A 12,244-nucleotide genomic window follows, 5' to 3' on the forward strand; every position below is an offset into this window, starting at 1 on the left:
GCCTCCAGTGGTTTCGCGACAGGCGTGAATGGAGGGACGAATGGAGACGTGTCGTTTTCAGCGATGAGAGTCGCTTCTGCCTTGGTGCCAATGATGGTCGTATGCGTGTTTGGCGCCGTGCAGGTGAGCGCCACAATCAGGACTGCATACGACCGAGGCACACAGGGCCAACACCCGGCATCATGGTGTGGGGAGCGATCTCCTACACTGGCCGTACACCACTGGTGATCGTCGAGGGGACACTGAATAGTGCACGGTACATCCAAAGCGTCACCGAACCCATCGTTCTACCATTCCTAGACCGGCAAGGGAACTTGCTGTTCCAACAGGACAATGCACGTCCGCATGTATCCCGTGCCACCCAACGTGCTCTAGAAGGTGTAAGTCAACTACACTGGCCAGCAAGATCTCCGGATCTGTCCCCCATTGAGCATGTTTGGAACTGGATGAAGCGTCGTCTCACGCGGTCTGCACGTCCAGCACGAACGCTGGTCCAACTGAGGCGCCAGGTGGAAATGGCATGGCAAGCCGTTCCACAGGACTACATCCAGCATCTCTACGATCGTCTCCATGGGAGAATAGCAGCCTGCATTGCTGCGAAAGGTGGATATACACTGTACTAGTGCCGACATTGTGCATGCTCTGTTGCCTGTGTCTGTGTGCCTGTGGTTCTGTCAGTGTGATCATGTGATGTATCTGACCCCAGGAATGTGTCAATAAAGTTTCCTCTTCCTGGGACAATGAATTCACGGTGTTCTTATTTCAATTTCCAGGAGTGTATTTATCTCATGCCATATCTGGGCACTTAGGCAGGTGTTCTGTCGAACCTCGCTGTTTCTGTTGCTACTTCGTGCACCGTAACTGGGAATTAATCGAGGATGCGTCGCTAATTGGCGTCTAAGGCAAGACACTGAACATTGTGCCTGTCAAACGCTGTATCTGGGCTGCACGACAAACAAGAAAGTGCATTTGCGTTTGAGTGCTGCTTGATGGGCTTGTAGTGAATCTCGTAGTTGCAGTTACTGAGGGTCAATGCCCACGACTGCAGCTGCTGGCCTCTCTTATTTGGAAGTTTCGAGTGGGAACCGAATAGTGAAATGAGAGATTTGTAATCGGTATTACTTGAACCATAGATATATAAATGAAAATTCTTGATAGCGTATATCATAACCAATGCGTTTTCTCTATTTGCAACAAATTTCGCTGGGCCGCATTTAATGTTTTAAACGGAAATGCAACGAACTGTTGTTGAGCGGTCAGCGTATTCATGAGGCAATACTACAGTGCTGAATATGGATTAAGAACAAATCGAAGAAAGACGAAAGTAATGAGAAGTAGCAGAAATGAGAATACCGAGAAACTTAACATCAGAATTGGCGATGACGAAGTAGACGAGATTAAGGAATTCTGCTACCTAGGCAACAAAATAACCCGTGATGGACGGAGCAAGGACGACATAAAAAGCAGACTAGCACTGGCATACAGGGCATTCGTGGCCAAGGGATGTCTATAGAATCAAACATAGGGGTTAATTTGAGGAAGAAATTTCTGAGAATGTACTTTTGGAGCACTGCAATGTAAGTAGTGGAACATGAACTTTGTAAAAACTGGAACAAAAGAGGATTGACGCGCTTCAGGTGTGGTACTACAGAAGAATGTAAGGGATGAGGAGGTTCTCCACAGGATTGGCGAGGAAAAAAATATATGGAAAACACTGTTGCTCTCTGAACTGAATACAAGCTTAAGAAATATTAGACCAGCTTTGTCACTGGATTTAGAATTTCCTGGCAGACATAACTCAACATGTTGTTCTTAATGAGCGGGAAATCGTCATATATAGAAGTAAAATCAGAAGTACTAAAAGCGAGTTTAAGAGTCCTCATTGTTCACTATATTTGTAAATCATCTAGCGGATAACTTCGGCAGCTGCATTAGGCCGATCGCAGATGTTGCTGATGTGTACAGTGTAGTTGCGATGTCAGAACACTGTAGCGCAATGCAGGCATACCTGCATAGGATCGACGCTTGGTGCAGGGACTGACAGCTGACCCTCGATGTAAATAAAGCATTGTACACAAGTAGGCTGACCGGTCCACTACTATTTTATTGTACTACTGGTGATAAATCACTGGAAGCAATAACTACTGCAGAATATCCAGGAGCTATCTATCTAACCGCAACGATCACGTAAAAATAGTTGCTAGAAAAACAGATACCTGGTTAGGATACAGTAGAAAAATTCTAAGGAAATGGAACCCATCCAAGAAAGAAGTGGCTTACAAAACATTCGTCCCGTCTATTCCTCAGTACCGCTCGTCAGTGCGGGTCACTTATCAGGTAGACAAGATCCAAAGAAGAGCTGCACGGTACCTCGCGATTCGTTCAGTAATCGCGACAGCGTTACTGCGATGCGCAACAAACTCTTGCAGTATCTGCCGCTACAAGAGAGGCCTTGCGCATCAGGGAGAGCTTTGCTCTTGAAATGACGAGAATGCGCGTTCCAAGAAGAGTCAGGCATCGTGGTGCTTTCTCCCACAAACATCTCGCAAAATGACCAAGACGGGATCATCTAAAAAATTATAGGTCGTACGTTTACTGACAATCGCTCTTCCCGCGAAAGAGCTAACTCATGGGCAATATCGTAGCGGATCCAGAAGTTGGCTTGATGTAGATGTACAGCTACGTCTTCTTCCGAATTTGAGTCCGGTAATGAAGTGTGTATGCTTTGTTTCTGATATATTTTTTAACTACTGAAATTGCTTAGTTTGTTCCACCGCATCCCACTACTCGCCTCATCTTTCAGTGGAACTTGGCGCCTTTTGACTCTAAACTGCTGATGGAATTAATGATTTAGATCATGGGTAGTCAATCTTTTTCACCTACCGCCCACTGTTCTATCTCTGTTAATAGTAAAACTATCTAACTGCCCACTAGTTCCACAGTAATGGTGACTTATACACAGTAATGGTGACTTATAAAGTAAGGAAGTAACTTTAATTTACAAAATTTATAAGTCAGAGTTGTAAGTTAAAGCCTATAATAATAATTACTTACCAACTACTTTGTCAAAATTTTACGAAAAACAAATGTAAATGTTTTTAAAACTTCTACCACCAACTGCCCACCAAGAATGTTGGAACTTTCACAAGCGGGAGGTAGAGGCCAGGTTGACTGCCACTGATTTTGACATTGAAAGAGCAAAATCCTTCAATACTCTTCGCTTCGCGTGCATTTCAGTGCAGTTTGAAAACCACACAAAAGCATCATCTGTAACCGCGTTTTCCTGTGTGGGCGACGACTGACACCAGCACGAAGGCCCAGCGAAGCCTTTTGCCCCCAGCAAAGCAGATCAGCCGAACGCAGCGCACTGTACGCCGCCGCCGACCGCCTTCCGTGCGAGAGAAACAGCAATGCAACCTTTTAGTGTTCGCTGGTCGCATTGTCAAAAGCAGAATATATTGCGGGCCGCACATACTTCCAACTTAATATTTTTAAGGTGTCGAACAGAGAATACGTTGCCCGCATCTCGTGGTCGTGCGGTAGCGTTCTCGCTTCCCACGCCCGGGTTCCCGGGTTCGATTCCCGGCGGGGTCAGGGATTTTCTCTGCCTCGTGATGGCTGAGTGTTGTGTGCTGTCCTTAGGTTAGTTAGGTTTAAGTAGTTCTAAGTTCTAGGGGACTGATGACCATAGATGTTAAGTCCCATAGTGCTCAGAGCCATTTTTTTTAGAGAATACGTTGAAATTCAACAATTTTGTTGGTAAAACCCTAAAATGGTTTCCACTGCATGTCGTGCTGGTACGGCAAGCAGTATGCAGAATATGGGAAAACAACGGTCTTGGTTGCATAATTGGTTTTATTGCGTTATTTACTCATGACACTCGTTTCGCCTAACATCAGGTATCTTCAGACTGACGGTTGCAGAATAGATTTTATTGCTTTATTTATTCATGACGAGCGTTTCGCCCAGTACTAAGCATCTTCGGATTGATCAGTCAATCTGAAGATGCCTTGTATTAAGCGAAAAGCGCGTCATGAATGAATAAAGCAATAAAATCAGTTCAGCAGCCAAGACTCTTGTTTTCAACACAGTCTTATTGGTTCGTCAGAATACTGTTAGAAATTAGTTTAAAATGATCATTTATATTAATTTTTAAAATGAAAATATACATAGACTTTTATAGCAACGGCGAGACGCTTGAAGAGAGGCCGACTATCCCGGGAAAGCCTACTTACAAAGTTTTAACATACAGCTGAAAATGTTGTACCTAGAAAAATACTGCAATTCTGTAGGCATCGCGAGGACAAGGTTGGACTGTTTATAGCTCGCACAGAGGCGTTTAAACAATCATCCTTCCTGCACTCCATACATGAATGGAACGGAAAGAAGACCTGACAATTGGTACAATGGGAAGTACCCTCTACCTTCATCCTACAGTGGTTTGCTGAGTATGGATGAAGACGTAAAAGAGCTAATTTACATGTATGTGGTAGTATTATTTTGACATTTAAAAAAAACGAATGCATCATAAAGTTGTGGCGGAGATTTATTCGTGTTCTGCAGCGAATGGCTTTATGGTTGCATAATTCTTGAAGTATTGTTCCTAATCGGCATTACCGATCACAATGTAGCACAGAAGAGGTTGAAAGTGTTGTTAATAAAACTTCTCTATTTAAACTTGACTGAACTGCATGTGACCGCTTTAGTCTTTAATAAAACGTGCATCTGACTGCGTATTTAACTGAACTGAACTTTATCTGACTGCATGAAAATATTGTTGGAAAATTAATACTCAAAATACACATCGGACTGCATGAAAGTTTAGTGGTAAAAATAAATGAAAGTCACCAACCTGCATCTGACTGCGTCTGTGGACTTAGCTCGTGCACTCCTTCCGTTTAGCCGATAATAAAACATATATTCAACTCAGCCGTAGTGCAATGGCATAAAATTGTCATTCTAGATAACTTTACTCATTTTGGCCCTGTTTGTTACTTAATAAAAATTCTGTCCTGATCTGAATAATTTGCCAACTGTGCAATGGCATATAGATTATTTTACTCTGATAAATTATTAGCTTTACTCATGGGAACTTTACTTTAATGTACCTTTTGGTTCTATGCAAGCACAGGATGCGGAGAACGACATAAGGTGTGAGATGAAACTCTAATTTTATCTAAAAAATATTTATTGCTCAAACTTTTAAGGCACATGTGAAACACTAAAAAAAACTTCTATAGCATAGATTTACGAGAAAGTCTTACAAAACGCCAACTGCATCAACAATGGAATTTCTATCTAGCTTTTAGACATTATTTAACCAAAGAAAACCTATTTTATTAATTATTTTTTCTAGTTTCCCCAGGTATGTGCCGAGTTTCGCTCAATATATAGCTTATTATGTGCGTAGCGCCAATTCTTACCTTGATGCTGTCACGACCCGGCTGCCTCCTGCAGGCATCTAGCTCCGACTCGAAACACGTCTGCTGTCTCTGCGCATCTCCTCACCACTACTCAAACTTTTACCGAGCGAGGTGGCGCAGTGGTTAGCACACTGGACTCGCATTCGGGAGGACGACGGTTCAATCCCGCGTCCGGCTATCCTGATTTAGGTTTTCCGTGATTTTCCTACATCACTTCAGGCAAATGCCGGGATGGTTCCTTTGAAAGGGCACGGCCGATTTCCTTCCCCATCCTTCCCTAATCCGAGCTTGTGCTCCGTCTCTAATGACCTCGTTGTCGACGGGACGTTAAACACTAATTTCCTCCTCTTCAAACTTTTACCGCGTGCACCTAGCTCTGTTAGCTGTCAAACATCTTACTACTCGAACATGTACTACTCGTCCAACCTTGCGGTTGGGAACTATCGACATTTTTACTGGCACTATCCTGATCGAATCTCAGCACGTACCTCTCAAGGTTACGTGTGAAAATGCAGAAGGAAATCGATACATGCAGGTAGTGAGTTTCCTTTCGTTTACTTTTGGAACGAAAATGTATAATAGCGTTTCACGCCAGACAAAGGGAGTTGTAATGTTTCTAAACATGATGCGGTATCAGTGCATGAGGCAAAAAACTGATTGAATGGTTTTGTAACTGGAAATTATGATGTCAATGATATACCTCAATCTTCTCAATAAAATACATAAATGTATTCCCAGTTGCGAATATGTACAACCATCGGTTGTATAATGAAATGAAGACAACGAAAATCTGTTCAGGACTGGGATTCGAACCCAGATTTCCCGCTTATCGCGAGGACATCCGAGCACGCTCCACGGCCAGACCCAAACATCTGTGTGGCGTTAATCATGTGTCTACAATCTGCACTCGTACATTCATTATGAAAATTCCCAAGCGTGGGAGCCATTTTAATTGAAAGTCGCTTGTCCGGCGTCGGCAGATAAATACAACACTGGAGTGTCTGCGTTGTGCAGAAGCACGATGCAATATTCCTTCGGACACGCATGTACTGCAATATCGTATTCTCAATAAAACACTGGAAAAGTTGATGAAATCACTTCGAAAGTTGAGCAACATTTACATGATATCCATAAGGAACTGAACAGAGATTACTGACGTTAATTTTGTGGTAGGAAGAGGGGTAGAGAAGGCGAAGTACAATTTCTTACAAAATGAAACTCGAAAACTGTAATCATTAAATACCAAACGTACTGAAGTTACCACTTTTAGTAGGCAACTGCGACTTGCAGTTTACTTAAAAGAGAGGGTCTAGTTTGTAAGAGATGTGTCGACACATTCGAAAAAATGGCCATAGCTCAGAAGTTCTGGTGAGCTTTAAGATGTTTTAACGGTATCACTTTGGCACCAAATTTTATCACAATGCTTCTCAACGACACCATGGACGAGTCAGTCATCGTGGACGTGTCAGGTGACGGGAAGGTCGTCACAGTATTGCGCGAATATAATGACAAAGGGTCCCACGCTCGGCAACACTCTCTGTGCCACCCATGCAACTTTGTTGAGCGCGTTACAAATGTACCTGTCAGGAACTTCGACACCAATTCGCACTTGCACTAGCGCCTGAGAATTAGGTAGCCCCTTCGACAGACTTTGGGTGGGGTTTGCCTACTTTCAGGCTGCTTTGAATCACGTTCAAATTTCGTCGAATGATTTGATCTCTAGTGGTTCCAGCCTGTGCACGGGAGCAAAAATTGCGGTCGCGCTGCACTCCAAAGGGGTGAGGCCGTGTTCCATGGGGATGCAGCTCCACGAGGTCCTTAAAGAAGAGTTGAAAAGCCCAAGTGCGTCATCAGTGTCATAGGTGGTCAAGAACGTCTTCCTGTTGCTCGTCGGACTGCGAACTGTCGTTTTCTATCACGTGATGTGTGGCAGTCAACGACCCAGGGAAGTGGGTGATTTCATTGAAGCCTTTTATGCTATCTCTTGAGGCCTTATCGTGTCGATTATAAGCGGCGGTCTGTCTCAATTTTTTTCATCGGCCACTCATAAGAAAGCCGCGTGATTTCAACGCTTGGTGTCGCGGTTCGGTCCTCCATCGCAGAGAAGTCAAAAGAAGAGGTGAAATGTGGGTAAGAGGGGCCACGACAACCTTATATTGTCATACGTCCACAGAAGCATTGGGAAAAATTTTGGTAAAATTTGGTGCCAATGTGACATTATGTACATACCCTACAGCTCGCATGAACTTCTGAGCTGTGGTCCTTTTAGAATTTGTCGACACCACGCTGTTTGAAGCATCGCCGAGCACGACAGGACGTCGCTGGGCGCCATGCTTTTGCACCATCAAAGAGGAAGGCACACACATGAGCCGCAACGTAGAGGAATTATGGAGTTTCGAAAAAGTGTTTCTTTAAATCTGCTGTGCAGTTTAGTTTTGGAATTCCACGACAAATGAATCTGGGTGCGCTAAATGTTAGTAAAGGTCAGCCGCATGTTCTGACGTTCTCCAGACTGGTACTGAACTGAATTGTGTGTACGTGAAGCGGAGCAGGATGTGAGGTAGGCTTTCGAAAACCATCTTTTTGTTTCTAGAGATGCGAGGACATGTGTCTTCACGTGCGCCTCGCTAGTTTAGCTCTTGGCCAGGATGACAAAAAGCAGCACAGTAAATAGCAATTTAATTGGAAGCGACTAATGATTGCAAACCCTGACAAGAAAATCGCCAGTGTATAGTCAAACAAGACAGACAGAATGTAACACTATGGTAACAGACAGGGGAATGAATGTTCGAAATACCGTCTGCCACAATATGTACTCGGGGACGCGTAGTGATGCTACGTGTGATTTTCACATGAAAGTCTACTGCGTCAGCTCCCTACTTCTCGAAACTGAATTGTAGGCAACTTGCTTAACTCGCTTCTGATACGGCTCATTTGGTTTCTTTACCGTCGGTCACGAGCTCTAACGCTCTGCAGTAAACAGTTCACAGTGAGTGGGAAGGTTTAAATGTTAAGCATAATAAGAACCATAAAATGTTAGGATGCCAAGTATTTTCTTTCATTTCATCAACCGCAACATTAGTAAAATGGTTTTTAGAGCCAGTACCTCGTTAATATTTGTAACAAGATGTCCGGTCATTAATCACAATAGTCCTCGAGCACCGCAAAACTCACAAAAACACTATCTTAGAATCAACATGAGATCGCACAATACGTTTTCCGAGGTAACTTTAACAACTCCGTATTTACGCGCAGTTGCATTTCACACCCAAGTTCGTGTGTTGGTTCGTCCAAAACCGATCGCAGGTTGCCTCGGATTACGACAACATCGAACGAGTACGTCATCCGAAGCAATTTTTAGTAACTACTTTGTCTTTACATTAGATCAGATTTTATACACCGATTCACCGGTTATATCCTCGGAAAAAGATAGTAGACTAGTGCAATTTGGCACCTGCTCTCTCAAGACGCATTTATGCTTAGTCCATCCTTTCGATCAATAAGCACTGACAGTAACTAAAATTTGTAATTAGCATTTCCTGCTTAATAGAGTTGATATTGAAATTATTATTAACAAGTTCTCAGTGCAAATAATGTCATCAGCACGGTTGGAGCTGTATATTGATTTTTAAACAGTAAATATAAATATTAAAAATTCGATTCTTGACGCCCAGATTGGTAAGCGAATACCCAGTCCTCTTCGCTCCAGTAGACGGCTCTTGTTCGCCCGGCCGTTGTCACGCTCTGTGACCATCTGGCGCATCGTTCGACGAGTCTGCCTTGTGATACTCGTACTCGTTAGCCTTCCGTAACAAAATCTTCCTATAATAAAGGTGGGCAGTGATGGGGCAGAAACGCCACAAGAGGAAATGGCTCGACGAAAACGCCGAAGTAGCGGTGTTGGTCAGTATTTGCCGGCTGACCTTCAAAGCTTCGCTAGGCATTTTGTAGTTCCTCGACATATGCATTAGCGAGCGTTGTAAAACATGTGTTGCGTCCCGCCGCGGCGTCGTGTCTGCCGGTTGTTTAGCGTGCCGTGCAGCCCGCGCGGCTGCCAGCAGCAAGTGCGGGCGGCGGCGCCAGCCCAGGCCAGCCGGTGCAGCTGCGGGCTGCTAGCTGCTCCAGGCCGCAGCTGCCTTCCCCCGGGCCGCCGCCGCTGCCGCTCGCTCCGTTGACCGGGCCAGAAATAAAACAAACGCCACGCCAGGCCTCGGGAGTGAGGGGTGAGGGGGCGGGCAGGGGGGGGGGGGAGGGCTGGGCGCTGCCAAAGCCACAGCCGGGCCGGGCCGCACCGAGCGGCAACGCTGCCGCAAGCTCAATGCCACGGCGCGAGCTCGCCGGGCGGGCGTCGGCGCAGCAGCAGCCAGCAGCAGTGCGAGCGCGACGCTCGGGGAGGCAAGCCGTAGCCGTAGCCGTGGCCCTAGTCGCGCCAGCCGCCGCCATGAACACCGAGGCGCTCATCGCCGCCGTCTACCGCCGCTCGCCGCTGTGGGACACGGGCAGCATCCACAACAGGGACCGCCGCATCGTCGACGCGCTCTGGAAGGAGGTCGCCGCCGAGCTCAACTGCGCAGACTGTAAGTGCCGCCCGCTGCCACGCACTCGCACTCGCCCCGTCACGCGCACGCTAGGCCGCCTCTCCACTGACCCCATCCTGCGAGGCACACCACACCACCGAGCTTTCTCGGCACACTTTCCAAACCGTGTAGACTCCGCCTTTGTGTGTCGTCTCTAGTTACCTCACAGATCCAAGATTACGTAAGACACACTCGCTCAACTCCATAACCAAAACTCTCATCACAGTATCGAAAATCATTCTAGATCAGTGGTTCCCAATCTGGGGGTGGTTACCACCTGAGGGTAAAAACAAAAGGACTCAATCATATTTCAGCCGCGAAACTGTTTTCTCAAAATCGTTACTGTTATTACTATTTCTTAAGACCACTATGATTAAAATAATTACCAATAGTTATTAGATTGGTGCATAAGTTCTTAACGTTTTTGTTTTGCATGTTGGTGTTCTGCTGGTCGCTATGGTTTCATTTATCGACTGTCATTTTTTATTTCTAGATCCAGCTGCTGCTAGTTGAGTTTACATATTGTCATTTTCTCATTTGGGGATAGTGAGTGGGGGCTATAAAATGGAGTGCCAAGTGGAGAAATCGGAACATTCCCGACATTTTCTTCTGTTTGAGTCCAGTAGAGGGGTGACAGCAGCGGAGGCAGCCAGAAACGTACAGGGATAGTGCCATTGGACAGAGCACGGCGAAAAAATGGTTTTATCGTTTTAACTAGGATAGTTTTGACATTAGTGACCTCCACATTCAGGAAGATCTTCGGGGTTTGATGAAGATCATTTAAATGCATTAATCCACAATGATCCACTCGAGAACTGTCAGATCGTGCGGCATTTGCATGCAGTGGCGAAGGTTCAAATCGGGAGGCCACCGGCATGCTCTAAGCTAAAATCACAATAATCGGCGGCTAGCCATATGTGCATCCCTGCTTGCTCGTCGTCAATTGGCTTGTGAAGAACACCGACCATTCCTATCCCGTATCGTTACTGGTGAAGAGAAACCGTGTCTGTGTGGTAACAAGGAAAACAAATGAATGGTTGAGCCCAAACAAACCGACCTACAAAAAAATATTATACAGGAGTTCGGTTGGGAAGTCATTCCGCACCCACTTTATTCACCTGATTTTGTGTCCTCGGATTTTCACCTTTTCCGATCGAACCGAACGAAAATCCGTTGCTAACATGGCTGGACGAGTTCTTCGCCTCAAAACCAAGTGATGTCTACAGTCGCGAAATCGAAAAGTTAGACAGATGTTGGCAGACTGTTCTAATTAGTGAAGGAGAATATACTATTGATAACAAAAGTCTCTGTTATGTGTATGTATTGCGTTTGTTAAACTTAAGCGGAAAAACGCTACAAAATTACGCACTGATCCAATACTTTTTTTCCAAATACTAGCAATAATACGTGACATAATTTGGTGGAGGTTACAGTATGTGAAACAATTGTATGAACATCATCTTCCTCACGTAGCCCACACACAACACATATACTTTCTAGTCTGTACCATGCATCTGTTGCTGTTGTTTTCAGTCCGAAGACTGGTTTGACGCACCTCTCCATGCTATTCGATCCTGTACAAGCCTTGTTTCTGAACAACTACTGCAACCGCCCGCATCTCGTGGTCGTGCGGTAGCGTTCTTGCTTCCCACGCCCGGGTTCCCGGGTTCGATTCCCGGCGGGGTCAGGGATTTTCTCTGCCTCGTGATGGCTGGGTGTTGTGTGCTGTCCTTAGGTTAGTTAGGTTTAAGTAGTTCTAAGTTCTAGGGGACTTATGACCACAGCAGTTGAGTCCCATAGTGCTCAGAGCCATTTTTTGAACTACTGCAACCCACATACATTTGAACTTGGTTACTGCACTACTCTCTTCGTCTCATCTATGGCAGTAAAACTGAGGCATATACATCACATATGGTTGAATAATTCGTGTAAGTGCCTTCTACAAGTTGTACGTAGTTCCCGCAATAGACCAGAAATTTCTTCATCATTCACTGACGGCACTACACAACAGCAATCGTGTGCCGCCGTAGGGCCAACACTGTTTTATTGTTATCATTATTATTGTTATTGCTGCTGAGGGTCAGAGATAAAGCATTGGCTTCTAATTTCTGCCAGTTCAGAAGTAAGGAATCCAGCAATCAGTGTGTAACAAATGGCAGCGCCAAGTAGGTAATAATCGTGAGGCACTGAGAACTGCCTGAGCGTTCTATAAAAAAAGTTACTAGAAATAAACGGTACCATCTC

At 45.1% G+C, this 12,244-nt stretch overlaps 2 protein-coding genes across 2 annotated transcripts in view; both read left to right on the forward strand.

Annotated features, from left to right (window-relative positions):
- The window catches only part of LOC124594157 (forkhead box protein J1.2-like), a 281,291-nt gene that overhangs the window by 81,275 nt on the left and 187,772 nt on the right, over positions 1-12,244 (forward strand). The gene's annotated exons all lie outside the window — the stretch shown is intronic.
- LOC124595242 overlaps positions 9,742-12,244 on the forward strand; it is a 34,079-nt gene continuing 31,576 nt past the window's right edge. The window contains exon 1 of the mRNA XM_047133904.1: positions 9,742-10,000. Within this exon, the coding sequence (XP_046989860.1) occupies positions 9,742-10,000 (259 nt within the window). The remainder of the gene's footprint in view (positions 10,001-12,244) is intronic.

Source organism: Schistocerca americana, chromosome 2 (genome assembly GCF_021461395.2).
Source record: "Schistocerca americana isolate TAMUIC-IGC-003095 chromosome 2, iqSchAmer2.1, whole genome shotgun sequence".
Taxonomy (NCBI): Eukaryota; Metazoa; Arthropoda; class Insecta; order Orthoptera; family Acrididae; genus Schistocerca; species Schistocerca americana.